The sequence below is a fragment of the Eptesicus fuscus genome, chromosome 14, assembly GCF_027574615.1.
Source record: "Eptesicus fuscus isolate TK198812 chromosome 14, DD_ASM_mEF_20220401, whole genome shotgun sequence".
Lineage (NCBI taxonomy): Eukaryota > Metazoa > Chordata > Mammalia > Chiroptera > Vespertilionidae > Eptesicus > Eptesicus fuscus.
Window position 1 is genome coordinate 72,289,206 of NC_072486.1, and position 21,322 is coordinate 72,310,527.

The 21,322-nt window shown below is 42.6% G+C and overlaps 1 protein-coding gene across 7 annotated transcripts in view; it reads right to left on the reverse strand.

The window, feature by feature from the left end:
• The window catches only part of ST7 (suppression of tumorigenicity 7), a 308,974-nt gene that overhangs the window by 27,523 nt on the left and 260,129 nt on the right, over positions 1-21,322 (reverse strand). For 5 of the 7 annotated variants that reach the window (XM_054725931.1, XM_054725934.1, XM_054725933.1 and 2 more), the window contains 2 exons: positions 19,366-19,438; positions 17,818-17,920 (listed from right to left, as the gene is read on the reverse strand). In XM_054725931.1, the coding sequence (XP_054581906.1) occupies positions 17,818-17,920; positions 19,366-19,438 (176 nt within the window). Of the gene's footprint in view, positions 1-17,817; positions 17,921-18,482; positions 18,619-19,365; positions 19,439-21,322 lie in introns of all 7 variants that reach the window. The other 2 variants (XM_054725936.1, XM_054725935.1) reach the window with 1 other exon arrangement.

The window sequence follows — 21,322 nt, forward strand, 5'->3', positions numbered from 1 at the left end:
TAAGAAAGAGAAACTATAAAAACAATCTCATTTACCATTGCAACAAAAAAAAATTAAGATACTCAAGAATAAATTTAACCAAGGAGGTAAAATATCTGTACTCGGAAAACTACAGGATGTTGAAAAAAGAGCTAGAGGAAGAAATAAACAAGTGGAAGAATATACTGGGTTCATGGATTGGTAGAATCAACATAATTAAAAAGAAATCTATAGATTCAATGCAATCTCTATTAAAATACCAACAGCATATTTCACAGATCTAAAACAAATACTGCAAAAATTTATATGGAACCAAAAAGAGCCCTATTTGAATAGCTGCAGCAATCTTGAGAAAGAAGAATAAGAGTGGAGGGATCACAAAACCAGATATGAAGTTATACTACAAAGCCACTGTAATCAAAACAACTTGGTACTGGTACAAGAACAGTCATATAGATCAATGAAACAGAACAGAGACCCCAGAAATTGACTCAAGCCATTTATCTCAATTAATATTTGACAAAGAAGGCAAGAACATAAAATGGGGTCAAGACAGTCTCGTCAATAAATGGTGCTGGGAAAACTGGACAGGCACATGCAAAAAAAAGAATCTATACCACCAACTGATACCATACACAATAATAAACTCAAAATGGATAAAACACTTAAATGTAAGTCATGAAACCATAAAAATTCTAGAAGAAACCATAGGCACCAAAATCTCAGACATGTCTTATAGCAACGTTTACAGATATATCTCCTAGGGCAAAGGAAACTAAAAAGAAAATAAACAAATGGGACTACATGAAAATAAAAAGCTTCTGAACAGCAAAAGAAACCATCAATAAAATAAAAAGGAAGCCCACTGTATGGGAGAACATATTTGGCAATAATACATCCGATAAAGGTTAATATCCAAAATATATAAGGAACTCATACAACTCAACACCAGGAAGACAAATAGTCCAATAAAAAAATGGGCAAAGGACTCGAATAGACACTACTCCAAAGCAGACATTCAGATGGCCCAGAGACATATGCAAAAATGCTCAAAGTCACTGATCATCAGAGAGATGAAAATTAAAACGACAATGAGCTATCACCTCACACCTGTCAAAATGGCTATCATCAACACATCAATAAAGGACAAGTATCGGCAAGGATGTGGAGAAGAGGGAACCCTAGTGCACCGCTGGTGGGAATGCAGGCTGGTACAGCCACTGTGGAAAACAGTGGAGTTTTCTCAAAAAATTAAATATGGAACTGCCATTTGACCCAGTGATCCCACTTCTAGGAATATATCCTAAGAAACTCGAAACATCAATCAGAAAGAATATATGCACCCCTATGTTCATAGCAGCGCAATTTACAATAGCTAAGATCTGGAAACATCCCAAGTGCCCATCAGCAGGTAAGTGGATAAAAAAGCTGTGGTCCATTTACACCATGGAACACTATGCAGCAGTAAAAAAGAAGGATCTCTTACCCTTTGAGACAGCATGGAGGGACTTGGAGAGTATTATGCTAAGTAAAATAAGCCAGTCAGAGAAAGACAAGTATCACATGATCTCACTCATCTGTGGAATCTAAAGAACAAAATAAACTGATGAAGAAAACAGATCCAGTCCATAGAACAGACTGTGGGATCTCAGAAGGAAGGCAGGGATAGGTGGGTGGGTTGGAAGAGGTCAACCAAAGAACTCATATGCATAAACCCGGACACAGACAATAGGCTGGTGAAGGCCAGGTGGGCGGAGTGGGGCTGGGCTAGGAGGGGTCAATGGGGGGAAAAGGGGACATATGTTATACTTTAAACAACAGAGATTTAATTAAAACAACAACAACTATGTATTATGTCAGATGCGTAGGAGATTTATCACTATGATCATTTAGTAAGTTATATAATGTCTAATCACTGGGGTGTGCATCTGAAACTAATATAATAGTATATGTCCACTATAATTGAAAAATAAAAAGTAACTAAAAAAATGGAGATTAACAGATGATGGAGGGATATAGAATTAAAATGGGACAAACACAGCAAAAGGAAGTGCTATAAGAAGAGATATTCAACACTTTTAACACCACAAACAATTGTCTGGATTTAACTGTTGGTGGAAATTTGTGAAAGAGGGGGAAAAATGGAAGAACCCCGACATACAGAATAGAGATTACGATACCCCTATCAACGTGTCATTACAGCTCACTGTGGACTCAGGCACTTTGGGCCTGCTGGGTGCAGTTGCCTTGAGCTTCCTCTCCTGTTGGCACAGGTGGTGTCAGGGTGTACTGCTCAGCAGGAGTTGGGAGGACACATTCTGGCCTCTTGCTTCAGCAAATAAAACTTTCCTCATTTGGGGCCTGCTATTTGAAGAAGCCTCAAAGCAGGAAGAAGAGTAAGAAAGAGAGAGAGCCTACCCACAGTGCAGCAGAAAACAGGGATCCACAGCCATCACAGTTGGGGGACAGGTAAGAAAGAAGGCCTTCTTCAAGAGAAAGATCTCTTTCCAGGCCAGTTCATGAAAACTGTTTATTATTTTGATGGGATCTCCTCAAGTATGAGTTCCAAAAGAACTTTTTGTTTATATGCCTTTTTAAATTCTACAAGTTACTGCTTTCCTTCTCCATCTTGTTTTAAAACAGCACAAGGCAAAAATCTTTTGGAAAAAATAACAATTTTGAATTACCTAAGCAATCCAACTAGCACCATATTTATCATGAATACAAGCCATAATATAAATATAAAGGGGAGTTTTATGTTTAGAGATATTTGACTATCCTCTCATGATTTTGTCACCATAATAGAAGCCATTGGACTATATATTGCTACTACCCAGGATGATCTTAAAAGACCCCAAAGGCTATGCTATGAGTCATGAGAAAGATAAATAATTTGTAAAATGGTACAAACTGTACTAATTGTTTCAGAGTAAATTAGAGAAGACCAACTGGTTACTATTAATAATCATCGAGAGAACAAAGGAATAGGAAAATTTCTTACCTAATAACAGCTCTAGAGTAAGATTTTGATTTCTGAATTCTCTAATAATTTACAGCCACCTTACCTACCAAATAGTCAAACTAAATATGAAAACCACTAGCTCATGTGTCCCACATATACAGAAATCTCTTGAAGTTCCTGAAAACCAAAAAATGGCTGAAAGAAAAGTGTAAGCTACTATTCCTTTTATTTCCATTATGAGGGAAAGCTTTCAAAGTAATTTCATTAAGCATTTATGAGAAAACTCTTCTCTTGGCCCAAGAAACCTTCAGGTATAGGGACACCTGAGAAGAATTGAGCCTGGTAGTCACCCATTTTTGTAGGTAGATGTTGAAACAAACTAGAAGGGGGTGGGGCTACAACAGATGTCATAAAATAAGAATTCATTTAAAAGCATTGCTGGCATTTAAAATTTGGAAAATAGTAGTGCACATGTGTGAGATGGATGGTTTACCCAGCCTGCAGGCTGAATGTGGTGCATATGGCTTCAAGGACATCATTCACAGCCCCAAATGTGGGCTGTGAGGTAATGTTATGTTTATCCCCTAAGCTCCCTCTGATCTCAGCATTTGTATAATTTTCACATACTGCCTTATATTATTTATCCACGTGTCTTTCCCCTCAGCTTAATCATAAGATCCTCAAGAGCATGAATCTCTTCCTAAGAAGTCTCTCAATGAGCATCCTTGGCCTAATCAGCCTCATGAGGCTGACTAGAACAACTTACCAAGGAAACTTAGCTGCCTTCTCATCACATCTACTTTATGGCAGAAATAGGTTATGCTATAAAGGAGGTTTATATTCCTATACAGTTCCATACAACATGTTGGCTCTAACCAGATGATGAAGGCTAATAGCAACGTGTTATGTTTTTGGTCAGGCTTAAAATGGCTGGCAAGGTCAGTTCTCAACATGTGTAACATTTAAATTAGAAAGGCATGGAACATTTCATATCTTACTTGTCAAGTGAAAAATAAATGGAAAGGGGCAGATCCCTATCCACAAGTATACAGAAATCAATTAGAATAACTGTATCTTGTAAATCAGAGAACTCTCGCGGCCTGTCTATAATAATTACTTGGCTTCTATTAGCTAAGCCTGCACTCCCTGCTATCTTGCCTGCCAACCTGTCTCTAACTTCCTTCCCAGATTCTCAAATCAGGCTACTAAAAGTTTTGGAAGCAACTTTTCAAAACCTATTTGTCAGAATCTAGCTTCTTATGCCCAATACAGGAACATAGAAAGAGGAGCTGAGTCGTGCCTAGTTACGGAGGTATTTGAGCAGAGGGTGGTTTCCCTGTCAGGAAAGCCCCAGGAGAAATTTGGTCCATCAGAGCCCACCCCAGATGAATGGTCAGATCTTTTCTGTTAAGGTCTTAAAATTCTATAATAATTCGAGTGAAAATGATCCCAAAGTTATCCTTCATATTCAGGGGTGGGGAGTCTGGCCCGTGGGCCATATAAGGCCTGTAAAATCATTTGGTCTGGCCCTCCCAAGGCATTAGGGAGTGAATTAATTAAATGTTTGACCAAATATAGCAGGCTATTTTTTTTTTAAAGAGTGATTTATAATTTTATTGAGGTAGCCAAATAACTAAGCAACTCTTAATAGCAGGCTAATTTTTAAGTTGATAATTTTGTATGGCCCTCAAATAATGTTATAAATATCCAAATGGCCCTTGGCAGAAAAAAGGTTCCCACCGCTGATATAGATATTAATGCCAAGGAATTAATTTATAGCCAATTACTGAATTTTCATACCAATAAGATCAGAAGCCATATGAAAGTCATTAGCAAAAAATATGTGAATAAATAAAAAGAAAAAACAGGTTAATTAAATTACAGCATAATTAGACAATGGCTATCAAGTTGTTCCCAAAAAGCTGTTAATAGAAGAATACTTTTATTTGTGTGTGTATGTGTTTATGAGGTGTGGTTTTTAAAATTTATTTTTTAAAAATTAAAAAAATATTACATATGTCCTCCTTTTCCCCCCATTAACCTCTTCCAGCCCACTTCCATCTCCCCACCACCCCCCCACCAGGCCCGCACCACCCAATTGTCTGTGTCCACGGGTTATGCCTAAATACATACAAGTTCATTGGTTGATCTCTTCCCACCCACCCTCCCCTGCCTTCCCTCTGAGGTTCAACAGTCTGTTCGTGTTTCTATGTCTCTGGATCTATTTGATCATCAGTTTATTTGGTTCATTAGATTCCATATATGAGTGAGATCAAATGATACTTATCTTTCTCTGACTGGCTATTTCGATCAGCATAATATTCTCCAGGTCCATCCATGCTGTTGCAAATAGTTAAGGGTTCTTTTTTTTATTTTTTATTGTGGTCTAGTATTCCATTGTGTAAATGTACCATAATTTTTTTATCCACTCATCTGCTGATGGGCACTTAGGCTGTTTCCAAATCTTAGCTATTGTAAATTGCGCTGCTATGAACATAGGGATGCATACATTCTTTCGAACTGGTGTTTCAGGTTTCTAAGGATATATTCCTAGAAGTGGGATCACTGGGTAAAATGGTAGTTCTATTTTTAATTTTTTGAGGAAACTCCATACTGTTTTCCACAGTGGCTGCACCAGTCTGCATTCCCACCAGCAGTATCCTAGGGTTCCCTTTTCTCCACAACTTCGCCAACACATGTTGTTTGTTGACTTGTTGATGATACCCATTCTGACAGGTGTGAGGTGATATCTCGTCGTTTTGATTTGCATCTCTCAGATAATTAGTGACTTTGAGCATTTTTTTCATATGTCTCTTGACTTTCTGTATGTCCACTTTGGAGAAGTGTCTATTTAGGTCCTTTGCACATTTTTAAATTGGATTGTTTGTCTTCCTTTTATTAAGTTGTATGAGTTCCTTATATATTTTGGAGATTAAGCCCTTATCGGATTTGTCATTGGCAAATATGTTTTCCCATGCAGTGGACTCTCTTGTTTTGTTGATTGTTTCCTTTGCAGTGCAGAAGATTTTTATTTAATGTAGTCCCATTAGTTTATTTTCTCCTTAGTTTCCATTGTGCTAGGAGATGTATCGGTAAACATGTTACTACAAGTGATGTCTGAGATTTTGGTGCCTATGGTTTTTTCTAGGACTTTTATGGTTTCATGTTATACATTTAAGCCTTTTATCCATTTTGAGTTTATTCTTGTGTATGGTGTAAGTTGGTGGTCTAGCTCCATTTTTTTGCATGTTCCTGTCCAATTTTCCCCAACACCATTTATTGAAGAGACTGTCTTGACCCCATTTTATGTTTTTGCCTCCTTTGTCAAATATTAATTGAGCATAATGGCTTGGGTCGATTTCTGGGTTCTCTGTTTTGTTCCATTGATCTATATGCCTGTTCTTGTGCCAGTACCAGGTTGTTTTTATTACAATGGCTTTGTAGTATAACTTGATATGAGATATTGTGATTCCTCCAACTTTGTTCTTCTTTCTCAAGATTGCTGCGGCTATTTGAGGTCTTTTTTGGTTCCATATAAGTTTTTGGAATGTTTGTTCTAGGTCTGTGAAATATGCCAATGGTATTTTAACAGGGATTGCATTGAATCTGTAGATTTCTTTGGGTAATATGGACATTTTAATGATGTTGATTCCACCAATCCATGTACACGGTATATTCTTCTACTTGTTTATAACTTCCTCTATCTCTTTTTTCAACATCCTGTAGTTTTCTGAGTACAGGTATTTTACCTCCTTGGTTAAGTTATTCCTAAGTATCTTAATTTTTTTGTTGTTGCAATGGTAAAGGGGACTGTTTTTTTAATTTCTCTTTCTGCGAGTTCACTGTTGGTATATAAAAATGCTATAGATTTTGGGGTGTTAATTTTGTACCCTGCTTTGTTTCTAAATTCATTTATTAAATCTATTAGTTTTTTGATGGAGTCTTTAGGGTTTTTTATGTACAGTATCATGTCATCTGTGAATAATGAAAGTTTTACCTCCTCCTTTCCAATTTGGATGCCTTTTATTTCTTCTTCTTGGTAGAAGAATATTTTTAGCATAATGTTTTCATGATATATTACTAAATAAATAAAGTGTACATACAGAGTATGGTGTTTGTAATAAATGTATTTGTAGGCACTAAAAACATTGGAAGGTAATAGACTGAATACTAATAGTGGCTAAATATCTGATTTTATGGGAGATTAATTTCTTTGCACTTTTCCTATGCTTCCCAAATTTTCTGTAATAAGCATTTCTTTCTCTTTCTCTCCCCTCTTCCCTAACTCCCTCCCTTCCTCTCTCTCTTTCTATATATATACTAGAGGCCCAGTGCACGAAATTCGTGCATGGGGGTGGAGGGGTCCCTCAGCCTGGCCTGCACCCTCTTGCAATCTGGGACCCCTCAGCAGATGTCCAACTGCCACAGGGATCAGGCCTAAACCAGCAATTGGACATCCCTCTTGCAATCTAGGACCGCTGGCTCCTAACCGCTCGCTTGCCTGCCTGCCTCATCACCCCTAACCACTCTGCCTGCCTGCCTCATCACCCCAACCACTCGCCTGCCTGCCTGAATGCCCCTAACCCCTCTGCCTGCCTGCCTGATCACCACTAACCACTCTGCCTGCGGCCTCATCGCCCCCTAACTGCTCCCCTGCCAGCCTGATTGATGCCTAACTGCTCCCCTGCCAGCCTGATCACCCCCAACTGCCCTCCCCTGCCAGTCTGATCACCCCTAACTGCCCTCCCCTGCCGGTCTGATCACCCTCAACTGCCCTGCCCTGCCGGTCTGATCACCCCCAACTGCCCACAACTGCCCCCCCCACCGGCCTGATTGCCCCCAACTGTCCTCCCTGCCAGCCTGATCACCCCCTAACTGCTCTCCTGCCAGCCTGATTGATGCCTAACTGCTCCCCTGCCAGCCTGATTGCCCCCAACTGCCCTCCCCTGCCAGCCTGATTGCCCACAACTGCCCCCCCACCATCCTGATCAACAACTGCCCCCCCCCGCTGACCTGATTGCCCTCAACTGCCCCCCCACTGGCCTGATCGCCCCCTAACTGCTCCTGTGACAACCTGATTGATGCCTAACTGCTCCCCTGACAGCCTGATCACCCCCAATTGCCCTCCCCTGCTGGTCTGATCACCCCCAACTGCCCTCTCCTGCCGGCCCGATTGCCCACAACTGCCCCCCCTGCCGGCCTGACCACCCCCTATCTGCTCCCCTGCCGGCCTGATTGATGCCTAACTGCTCCCCTGCCAGCCTGATCACCCCCAACTACCCTCTCCTGCCAACCCGATTGCCCACAACTGCCCCCCCTGCCGGCCTGATTGCCCCCAACTGCGCCCCACTGCTGGCCTGATTGCCCCCAATTGCCCCCCCCCCCACTGGCCTGATTGCCCCCTAACTGCTCCCCTGCCGGCCTGATGATGCCTAACTGCTCCCCTGCCAGCGTGATCGCCCCCAACTGCCCTCTCCTACTGGCCCAATTGACCCCAACTGTCCCCCCTGCCGGCCTGACCGCCCCCTAACTGCTCCCCTGCCGGCCTGATTGATGCCTAACTGCTCCCCTTCCAGCCTGATCGCCCACCACTGCCCTCCCCTGCCAGCCCGATCGCCCACAACTGCTCTCCCCTGCTGGCCCGATCGCCCCCAACTGCCCTCCCCGGCCGACCTGATTGCTGCCAAATGCCCTCCCCTACTGCGACCCGCCTCCTCTACGCAAGGCTGCGGAGACGTGGGACCGGCCTCCTCCACGCTACACAGAGCCGCAGGACCCCCAGGCCTCACTGTGCAGAGCAGCCGCCAGGCCCCACCTCCACTGTGTGCGCAGCCATCTTTGTGGTGGCCATCTTGTGATAACGTCACACAAGGGCATCATGTGAGGGCGTGACGCCACCTAGGCTTTTATTATATAGGATTTTTTTTGTTAATCCTCACCTGAGGACAATTTTCCATTGATTTTTAGAGAGAGGGGGAAGAGACAGAGAAACATTGATATGAGAGAGCCACATCAATTGGTTGCCTCCCGCACACACCCCGACCGGGTTGGGGATTGATCCTGCAACCAAGGTACGTGCCCTTGACCAGAATTGAAACCTGCAACCCTTCAATCCGTGGGCTGATGCTCTATCCACTAAGCCAAACCAGCTAGGGCAACCTTAATTTTTATCCCCATTTTATTAAAAAGGAAATGGACAAGGAGCTAATTAATTCCCCCCTTCTCATAGTTTCCTTGATGCTTAGACAGGAAGTAGTGGGAGTCCCTGTTTCACATACCTTGGAACGCTTTCAATAATACTTCACAGATCTGCCTGCCTTTATGTTGCTACCCCTTGCTCCATCATTATATTTTCCCATAATAGGTAGTCTACATAATTTGCTTACTAGTAGTAGCAAAAAAAAAAAAAAAAAGCAAACTAAAAGAATAGAATTCCATTTGTACCTAATAAAAGCATAAATATTTTTTGTTTTCCTTCTTTCTGTTTTAAACAAACTGCTCAATGTTGGTGAAGGTGTGATGAAATGGTAAAGGAGTTGCCTGCTGATGGGAGTGCAAACTGCTACCATCTTTTTTGGTAAGCAATTTGGCAATAAATATCAGGAGCCCTAAAGTACCCCTAGGCTGGGTGCCTATATGTTACTCAGTAATTCCCATTCTGTTTATCTATCCTAAACATCAAAAAATCTTTAGCCCAAAATAGTGCACTATTGAGGTGGACCACAACCTGATATCTACAATAGAAGATACAAGAATTAAATCATTCTCTTCAACAAATGGTACTGGAAAAATTGGATATACATATGCAAAAGAATGATATTGAACCTTTGTATTACACCATATACAAAAATCAACTCAAAATGCATTGAAGACTTAAACGTAAGACGTAAAACTATAAGCTTCTAGAAGAATACATAGGATAAAAACTTCATAACACTTGTCTTAACAATTATTTCTTGAACATTGCACAAGCAACAAAAACAAAAAATAGACAAGTGGGATTACATCAAAATAAAAAGCTTCTATGCAGCAAAAACAATCACCAGAATAAAACAATCAACAGAGTGAAAAGGCAACTTATGCAATGGGAGAAAAATCTGTGAAATATATATATATATATATATATATATATATATATATATATACTTATATGTAGTATTATATTAAAATATATATATATTATTTTAATATATCCTATCTAATAAAAGAGTAATATGCAAATTGACCGTACCTCCGCTACATCCACAAGCCACACCCACCAGCCAATCAGGAGCGAATATGCAAATAAACCCAACCAAGATGCCTGCGGCCACAGAGCACAGGAGGGAGGCTTGGGTTTCCCCGGCAATGGAGGCCTAGGCCTCCACTCAAGGCTACATAGTTTCAATGATAGAAGATAAATAAATCCAAACAGAAATGGCAGCAGCCATGGAGCTGGAAAGAGCAGGAGGCTAGGGTTGCCCCCAGCGATGGAGGAAGCTAAGCTTCTGAAGCCCTGGCCAGCTTTGGCCTCCACTCCAGGCTACAAAGTTTCAATTATAGAAGATACATAAATCCCAACAGAAATGGCTGCCGCCACAGAGCAAGCAGGAGTCTTGGCTCCACTCCAGGCTACAAAGTTTCAATTGTAGAAGATAAATAAATCCCAGATACCAGGGTCTCCACTTGGGTCGCCGGGGGGCGTGGCCGGCCTGCAAACCACCACAGGCCCCTCGCCCAGGCCACCCCACGCCCCAAGGGAACCCCCACCCTGATCTGGGACTCCCTTCAGGGCAAACCAGCTGGCCCCCACCCATGCAACAGGCCTCTATCCTATCTAATAAAAGAGTAATATGCAGATTGATCATCACTCCAACACACAAGATGGCTGCCCCCATGTGGTCAAAGATCCTGCCCCCATGTGGACACAAGATGGCCACCACAAGATGGCCAGCAGGGAAGGGCAGTTGGGAGGGACCAGGCCTGCAGGGGAGGGCAGTTAGGGGTGACCAGGCCTGCAGGGGAGGGCAGTTAGGGGCAAACAGGCTGGCAGGGGAGCAGTTAGGCATCAATCAGGCTGGCAGGGGAGTGGTTAGGGGGTGATCAGGCTGGCAGGCAGAAGCAGTTAGGGGCACTCAGGAAGGCAGGCAGGTGAGCAGTTGGGAGCCACCAGTCCTGGATTTTGAGAGGGATGTCTGACTGCCCATTTAGGCAGGTAGGATCGGGCCTAAACGGGCAGTCGGACATCCCTCAATGGGTCCCAGATTGGAGAGGGTGCAGGCTGGGCTGAGGGACAACCCCCCCCCCCCTCAGTGCACAAATTTCGTGCACTGGGCCTCTAGTAGTATTATATTAAAAAATGGGAAAAGACTTGATTAAAAAGTGGGCAAAAGACTTGAACAGCCATTTATCCAAAGACATACAGATAGCCAACAGGTACATGAAAAGATGCTCATCATCACGAACAATGAGGGAAATGCAAATCAAAACCACAATGAGATATCACCTCACACATGTTAGGATGGCTACTATTTTTTTTTAAATAGAATATAAAAATTGCTAGCAAGGAAGTGGAGAAATTGGAACTCCTGTGCACTGTAAAATGATGCAGCCACTATGGAAAGCAGTATGGAATTTCTTTAAAAAATTAACAGTACTACCATATGATTCAGCAATCCCACTTCTGAGTATTCACCCAAAAGAACTGAAAAAAGGATCTTAAAGAGATATTTGCACTCGTATATTCATTGCCGCATTATTCAAAACTAGAGGCCCGGTGCACAAAATTAGTGCACAGGTAGGGTCCCTACGCCTGGCCAGCAATCGGGGCTGATTGGGGCTTCCTTCTGGCTGCCATTTGGAGCCTTCCTTCCCCAGCTACCAGCTGCTGGCCAGGGCCTTCCTTCATTCCATACTGCCCCCTGGTGGTCAGCACATGTCATAGTGAGAGATCGAACTCCTGGTCTCCCAGTTGAACTCTCGAGGGGACACTTTGCATATTACCCATATCCTACCTAATACCAGACAAATACACAAATTGACCGTACCTTCGCTATGCCCGCGATTGGCCAGGAGGCGCGGGGAGGCAGGACTCGGGGTGGCCGGGGTGGCCGATTGGGCCAGTGGGACGCTGAGCTTGCGTTGCCAGCAGCGGCTCGAGCTCAGCGTCTGTGCCATGGCTGTGCTGTGGCACAGAAGGGACCTCTGGGGCAGCGAGCTCACATCCCACCGCAGACCATCAAAAGCGGGGGAGCTGGGTGCCTGTCCACTCAGGCACCAGGCCTTTCAGAAGCCTCCGGTGAAAGCAAAAGCGTGGGAGCTGGGTGCCTGTCCACTCAGGCACCAGGCCTTTCAGAAGCCTCTGCCGCGCCGGAGGCTTCTGAAAGGCCTGGTGCACCGCGATCAAAAACGAAAGCGTGGGAGCTGGGTGCCTGTCCGCTCAGGCACCAGGCCTTTCAGAAGCCTCTGCCATGCCAGAGGCTTCTGAAAGGCCTGGTGCACCAGCAGACAGGCACCCAGCTCCCCCGTGATCGAAAGTGAAAGCGTGTAGGGGACCCTACATGTGCATGATTCAATCATGCACTGGGCCTCTAGTATATATATATATGTGTGTGTATATGTACATGTGTATATATATATATAAGTGCACGAAATTTGTGCACAGAGTGAGGAGTATCCCTCAGCCCAGCCTGCACCCTCTCCAATCTGGGACATCCCTTTCGCAATCCGGGACTGCTGGCTCCTAACCGCTCACCTGCCTGCCTGATTGCCCCTAACAACTCTGCCTGCTGGCCTGCTCGCTCCCAACTGCCCCCCCCCACCAGCCTGCTCACCCCCAACTGCCACCTCCCCCACCGGCCTGATCACCCACAAGTGCCATGCCATCCTGACCTGATCACCCACAACTGCCCTCCCCTCTTGGCCCCTAACTGCCTCTACCTCAGCCCCCCCACCATGACTTTGTCCAGAAGAACGTCTGGAAGGTCTCCCAGTCTAATTAGCATATTACCCTTTTATTAGTATAGATAGAGGCCTGGTGCACAGGCTGGTTTGCCCTGAAGGGTGTCCCGGATCAGGGTGGGGGTTCCCTTGGGGGGCAGGGCGGCCTGGGCAAGGGGCCTGTCATGGTTTGCAGGCCGGCCACACCCCCATTGGGGTGGGGGTTCCCACTGGGGACGGTGCTGGCCTGGGCGAGGGGCTGGGGCAGTTTGCAAGCCAGCCACACCCCCATGGGGTGAGGGTCCCCGCTGGGGGGCGTGGCCAGCCTGGGTGAGGGGCTGATGGCTGTTTGCAGGCTGGCCTCGCCCCCCAGCAGGGACCCTCACCCCATGGGGGCGTGGCCAGCCTGGGTAAGGGGCTGAGGACCTTTTGCAGGCCCCTCCCTCGGTGGTTGGCCTGGGCGACAGTGACCCAAGCCTCCCGCGCGCCCGTTGGGGCCGGCTCCGTGTCCTCTGCTTGCAGGTCCCTCCTTCTGCGGCTGGCCCGGGCGGGCGGGAAGCTTGGCTTCCTCCATTGCCAGGGGCGACCCAAGCCTCCCGCTTGCTCTGGCTGGCTCTGTGGCCGTCGCCATCTTAGTCCTGCTAATTTGCCTACTCACTCCTGATTGGCTGGTGGGCGTCACGAAGGTACGGTCAATTTGCATCTTTCTCTTTTATTAGTGTAGATAGCCAAGAAGTGGAAACAACTTAAATTTCCATCAATAAATGAATGGATACACATACACACACAATGGAATGTTAATCAGGCTTTAAAAAGGAAGAAAATCCTGTCCTATGCTGTGATGTGGATGAACTTGGAGTAAGTACAAGCTAGAGCTTCAGAAATCCTCGTATTTAGAATCCAAGAAAAGCCAGTCACAGAAGGACCACATATAGGAGGTGTCTAAAGCAGCCACATTCACAGACACAGAAAATGAAATGGTGGTTACCATGACTGGGGGAGGGATGAATGGAAAGTTGTTGTGCAATGATACAGAGGTTCAGTGATGAAAGAGGAGAAGATTCTAGAGATCTGCTGCACACAATGTGAATATAATTAACACTGTACTGTATACTTAAAAATTTGTTAAGAAGGTAGATTTCATGATTTGTGTTTCTATGACATAAACATATTAAAGTAAATCATCCAGAAAATAGTTACAGAGAATACAGCATTTTAGTGTTTAAAGGCACATGACTAAAAGACTTGGACTTTAATGTTAAGTTAAAGGATAGCCTTTTTAAGGTCAAAGAACCAGAAAATTTGATGATCCTCCCCAAGAAAACAGATATACTCCCAATACCCAACCATAAAGTTCAATTTAAGTGGTCCATGTTTTTTAAAAATACTAATATCTGTGTGACTATGATTCCGACGTATTAAAAATGTGCAGAATGAAAAAGTCTTAAGTATGACTATATGATGATAATATAAATAATTATATACCTTTCTCTGATATAAAAAATTAAGATCCTAACACCCCTAGTCATCCTCAAAAAAAGAGTAAGCAGTAAGTACATAATCAATGCACTATAGTGAAAGATTACACAGGGAGTGACTGATTCTCAGATGAGGAAGGTATAGTTTCCTGGTGGTGACTTTTAATGGTGGGGTGAGGGATGAGTAGGATTTCCTCAGAAGAAGCAAAGAGGGAAGGGGAAGAGAATGTTTCTGGAACAATGAACAGTCTGCTAGAAGGAGCTGGGAAAAATGAAAAAACAAGTGGAGGCAGATGATGAAGGGTCCTGTAGGGCTGGAGACACTGCTGCAGTTCCTCAGGAGGGGAACTGATTTGCAATGATGAGTCTAAGGGCTGATTCCTCCTTATAATGTGCTGCAAACCAGAGCTTCAGAAATCCTCATATTTAGAATCCAGCTGACTATTAAGAGGCTCCTCCAGAATAGAGACCCACGGCTTTTTATTGCTTTTATTTATTTCCCATTCCTGTGATGTGGTTAAGAGAGATACTCCTATTCCTCATGTTTGCAGGTTACTCTTCGTTCCTAAGAGTAAACCTCCTGGAGTAAATAATATTTTTCACTGAATGTTAAAATATTAACTGTGTACCTTTGCTTAATGGAATACCTTATGGAACAAAGCTAAAAATGCATGGAAGGCAGTTCTAGCTACTACATTTGGTATTTTTTTCTCCTGAGAAGACTATAATTGGATAAAACAGTGTGAAGGTACTGGAAATTCCTGTGGTAGGCCATTGACAACTTCCTGAGAGAGAGAAAAAAGAGCCAGGGAAGTGTTTAAGACATGATAATATCTTGAAGAAGTAGGAATTGTCCACAAGGAATTGAGGGCCCTACGAAGTGATGTGCTTGTCATCATGTGAAGTGTTCAAGCATAGGCTGCCTGCCACCAGTGGAGTGATGTTTAAGAGCTAGTGAACCCAGATCAGTCCAGGCTCTGTCATCTATTTACTGTGTGATCATGAGCAGGTTACTTAACCTCTCAAACCGGCAGTGCCCTCATCTGGGAAGCAGAGACAATAACATGGTACACTTTACAATGTTGTTATGAAAAAATGAGTTAACATATGTAGTTCAGTTAGCATTGTGCTTGGCACATAGTAAACATCCAATAGAAGCCAATAATAAAATAACTATCATAATATCACTATAAGGAGAGTCAAGCTTAGGATGGAAAAGTGTCCTAGGTAACCATTAAGGCCCCTTCTTATACCAAGAGTCTAAGTGTTTTTACAGGGTGAAGCAAAAGTAGATTTACAGTTGTTTGTATTTAAAAAAATGCAATAATTAATAACTAGTAATACAAGAATATACTTTGTGCTTCTCGTGCTCACAGCTGTAAACCTACTTTGCCCCATTCAATATTCTTCATTGATATCTCATTAGAATTAAGGCTATTCTCTGCCTTAAAAGGCACCAATGTGTGTGTATGTGCGCATGTGTGTGGGTGTGTTTACTGAAGTATTAGCAAGCAGTGCAATAAACTGCAGAACATGTATAAGAGATGTTTACAGCAGCCTGCATATAGTATACATGTACCAGAGATTTGCACTTAATTCTGAACATATGAGGCCAGTATTCACAGGACCTTTTCTTCATGGAAATGTTGAAAGGAGATCTGGAAACAAGTTTCCCTTCGGCACATTCAGCAACAAATAAAAGTGGTAGACAATCAATTTACCTGCATAGCCTATCTTTTCTCCATTTAATGATTAGAAAATAGAGTGAAATCAAATATTTAAAATGTTTCCACTTTTAGAAGAATTCTATTTTGCAGGGAGAGTGCTAGTTGACTGAGTCATATCCTTCCATGGTAGCTAGACTGTTTCTTAGGGATTTTAATACTCTTTCTAGAGGCTGAGTGAACTATTTAAGACCATTACCAAGAATTAAACAACAGCTTCAATTAACATATCTCACCAACAGGTATTATACCAGTTTTTTAGCTTGAGCCCCAGGATTATAAGGCTCTGGTTGGCATAACTAGAAAAGTTAAGACATGGTTCTGAGACTTAATGAGCCACCAACAAGTAAAACATTAACCATTTTAATAGTTTACAAACAAATAGTACTCAAGTTTTTTTAAAAACTTTGACTGTATTATCTCACCTTATCATTTTTATCTTCATTTGAAAGATGAAATTCTGAGTTCAGAGATGCTAAGCCCAAGTAGCAGAGACAGACCTTGAATGCAAGCTCTTGTCTCAGAGTCTAGGACTATACTGTCCCATACTATTTCTAAAAGAGCCTTATTTATTTTCATAGGATAGCTCTGTAGTTAGTGAGAGGCATTTAACAAGTATTAGTTGATGACTTCAGTTTACTGTAATTCAGTATGAAGTTTTCATAACTAGTTTTACATTTTAATAATATTTGAGTGAACCTTTTTAACTCAGCTGAAAAAGATTAAATAAAGAGAAGTATTTTATCCCACTCTACGTACAATACCTAAGACTACAGATGCTAGGCTGGTCATCATGCACTGGGACTAGGGTGGATGAATACGCCCTTCCGTAACTGCGGCAACTGCGGCACTTGCACCACAGACTTCTTTTGTCACTTTTCACCAATAAAGTCTTCATAAGACATTTTGCCAAGAAAATTCTGCCCTGCAATACCTGATATGCACTGAAGGAATAGTTTCCTAGAGGCCAAAATGTGCTGTATAATATAAAAAAGCTGAAAATGTTAAGTGATGTGCCTATCACATAGTAGGTACTCAAATACAGGTAAATCATAAATATACATCCATCCCCTGAACAAAAGATTATAGAAATATCTGTATATTTCTACCATGACTGACTCCCTTAAAATCAAATTCAGAAAAAATACATTAGAAATATTAAATTGGTATTTATAATGGGTAGTTATAGTTATAAATTGGTCAATCATGTGGTTAAATATTTCCTATTACACAAACTTACCGAAATGGCACTCACAAGTCAAAAGAATAATAGTTCTTCATACTCGGAGGTTTTCCCTATTAATTTCTTGCCACTACTAATTAATTATCATTTATTTAGAGAGACACAGAAGGTCACATTGGTAAGTATTTTTTATCACTTTTATTCACAACAAGGTTCATTTCCCGAGTTGGGTCTAAGTAAGACTAAAAACTTGTGTGAAATTCCTGTCAAATACATCAACGCCCTTGAGATCTCCACAGTTTGCCAATTTCAGACTTTCTTGACCTGGACTGTCTAAGCCAGGCCTATCAATTTACCTTGATTATATGAAGGCTGAAAACCAGCCCCAAAGCCTCTTGCATGAAGCTTTTGCTTAAAAATGAAGTTAATAATCATAGATTATACAGGGCCTCAACGTTCGTTGGATGCAATTCATTTTTTTTATGACTGTTTGCATTCAAGACATGATACTGTGGTCATGGAACATTTTCTCCGCTATCATAACGAGTTCCTGTGGGGATTCCACATACTCACTTTTGGCACGTGAGGATTGAACTCAACAGCTCTGTGAATGGCCTCGACTGCATTCATCTCTGCTGTGCTCAGCCCCCGTCGAGATGCAGCCTCGGGAGAGAATCTGAAAAGCAGAAAGACAGACACCATCCAGTTGGGACCTCTGAGCATCAACCCAGAGTGGCATCTACATTTCAAGGGCCCATAAAACCACAGCAAGCCAATGGCATGACCTTTCCAAACCTCCACTACATGGAACCTCTGAGTGACACCTCAGACCAAGGCCAACAAAAACCCCCACAGAAGCAGAAAGCATGTTTGCATCTAATCGTGGCAGAAATTAAATTCAGCGTCAAGTCTCTCTGTCTAAATCGCTATCTAAATTTTCTCTGGGACACCTGCTTAGGTCAGGGGCGGGGATAGGACTGATGAGGGCAGACAGTGTAGGAAAAGAGAAAACTAGGTTACAGAAGAACACTCTTGGTTAAAAACAAAACTGGGGAGAATTTTCAAGGAACTCCCAACCCAGCCTCAGTGCTGCCCTGGAGGGTAAGCCGTGCAGCCTCAGTGGCAGCAGGAGAACCTGCCTGCGGCCGGGCTGGCAGGGGGGTGTGCACGCCCCAACTGCGGGCCAGACACCTGCCCAAGTGGATGAAAAAAACCAGACCATGCAATCTCTTTCTCACCTCACACCCAGGGCTAACTCCAGAGCTGTGCTTGGCAGGCAGACACCACAGGGGAAGCTGTGACAACCCTGGCCCTGCCCTCCCAAGCTGGAGTCGCTGTGTAGGGAGAAAAGATGTTGCAGTAGGTACTGGCGATCTACAGGACAAAAAAAGAATGAAAGACAATTACTTCGGTCTTGAAGTGCACACACACTTAACAGCAAACCTGTCTGACATGGCAGAGGCTATTTTCTTTCCCTGTTATCTGATTTTCAGGGGGACCAAGGGAATACATGGGGAAGTGTGTTTCTGACCGAAAAACCGTTAAGCCATCTATTCTTTCTCACCTGCCAGTCGTCTTGGATGTTTATGGAAATTCTCTATGCCACAGTCACTTGCCTGAGTAAAATGGGCAAATATCCCATTGAGATGGCCACTCAAAGTAAACAGACCCTGGGCGGGGAGTTGGTTTGGAGTAGATGAGACAAAGAATGGAGATGACCACCCCCTCTGCCATACTACTACCCAGTCTTGGACTGCTGAAGGAAGAGGAATAGGCAAAAAAACGAATGAAAGAAAGGCATTTTGTGTTAAGTCCTAAGTAGGCCTTTTAGTTTGTATTATCTGACAAAAAAAAAAAAAAAAAGGAAGAATAAAGAAAAGAAAGTCACTTCAGAGGCATGGAATTTTATATAAATCCCTCTTCAGGGATTCTTACACCCCTACAATACTTCAGGGTGTACATTCCCTCCTGCTGGTAGTGAAAGAAAAGATAGCAGATTTTGGAAAACGCATGCTTATAAGCAGGGGCTCATAGAACAAGAGACTTCCAGAGAAGCTCTTGAAGCAACATCTCCTTAAGTCGGTGGGGCATTTAGTACCACACAAGTTGTTACTCACTTACTTGTCAGAGACAGCTCTTGCTTTGAGCAAGGCAGCTGTGTAGCATATTGTTGCCGACTTTGGTAAGCTTATATCTGTTAAAAAAAGAAAGAAAGTAGGAACTCTTGTAAGTTTGCAAAAACAAGGAGCAATGATTTTTAATATGCTAGTATTTTAAACATGTAAGTCTAATAAAGCATAAATTAAGAATATTGTAATGTCTACAGTACACAGCTATTCCTTATGTATCTGGGTGGCATGTGCAACCAAGAGTAATTTATATTTTTGTAAATAACTCATGTTTAAAATCTATCAGACTGACTTTAGCAATCATCTTCTACTTTAAAATATGTAGTTTTATCTGTTGAGTTTACTCAAGCAGAGAATATCTAAAAATATATCAATTTAATGTTACATGAATACCTTTGATATTATGAAAGGCAAATACGATCTCTTTGTTACTTATAAAAATTTATCAACAGGCATATGAAATACCAATGTGAAGGAAAAATTATTACCTTTAATTAAAAAACAAACAAAAACATACCACAGCTTAAACTATATATCTTTTGAATTACATTTTAAGAAGTTCAAATTTAGTTTTTTTGTTAAAATGTAACATATATTGTATATATTAAAACTATATAATAAGTCTTTATATATATAATGATATACATATGAAATTGTTAGAAAACTATACAATTTTTGTTCATTCAATCCCTTTTCATATAAAGCCTAGCTTCTTTCCCAGAACAACTTCCTCTCAGTTTGTGTAGAAAATCTCAGATGAAGGAGTAGGAGTGAGTAATAGGTTCAGATAATGAGTTCGCAGGGAAGTAAAACTACAGGGTACAACTAAGAGTAGATAAACTCAAAGAGAGTAGTCCTTTGGGGGAAAACATTTGTTTTTAAATTATGATTCTATTTCTTTATTTTTTAAAATGTTTTTATTGATTTCAGAGAGAGGAAGGGAGAGAGAGAGATAGAAACATCAATGATGAGAGGGAATCATTGATCAACTGCTTCCTGCACACCCCCTACTGGTGAACCAAGGGCATGTACCCTGAGCAGAAATTGAACTGTGACCTCCTGGTTCATAGGTCAACACTCAACAACCGAGCCACAATGACCAGGATGAATCTATTTCTTACTAGAATAGTATTTCTTTAATACTCAACCAAATGTATAATATAACATTGAAATGCGTTCTAATTCAGACCAGGTAAAAATATGTAATTCGTGTTGCTGCCAAATTCACTTTGGGCTAGAGGAATACAACACCTGGAATCCTTGTAAGTTTCTTTACAGATCTGTTTTCAACTTAAAATTGTATTACAGTAGAAATGGAAAGGAAGTCCCACAACTAGCCAATAGACAGAAGAAGAAAATCCTACCTAATATTAGAGTAATATGCAAATTGACCGTACCTTCGCTACGCCCACCAGCCACGCCCACCAGGAAACCGTCGCAGGGACACTGGGGTGCGGCCGAGCCCAAGGCCGGGAAAGCCTCGGGCGGAGGCTTTCCCGGCCTTGGGCACCAGCGGGGAGCCTGCACGGATCGCAGGCAACCACCGGGGGTCGGCTCCTACAATCCTTAGCAGGGACGCTGGGTGCGGCCAAGCCCAAGGCTGCCGCCTGGGGCCAAGCCCCGACCCTGAAAGAAGGCAGAAGGCGGTGGCCACAGCCTAGGCCTGGGTCCCCGGTGCCGGCAGAAAACTGGTGCAGGCAGCCAGGTGAATGAAGGTCTATTGCACGAATCTTCGTGCAAACAGGCTGCTAGTGTTTTCATAAAAGAAAACCAATCCCTCATCCAATAACAAGTATTTACCATCAATTCCAGCATGAGGAATTTCTCTTCGAGAGAAATTTCAATGACATTGAGAAAATACAAATAATTATAGAAAATACCAACACAGAATTGAAAGGGAGAGTCTTTGCAACCCTGATCTCAGATATTATATACAAACAAAATTTCAC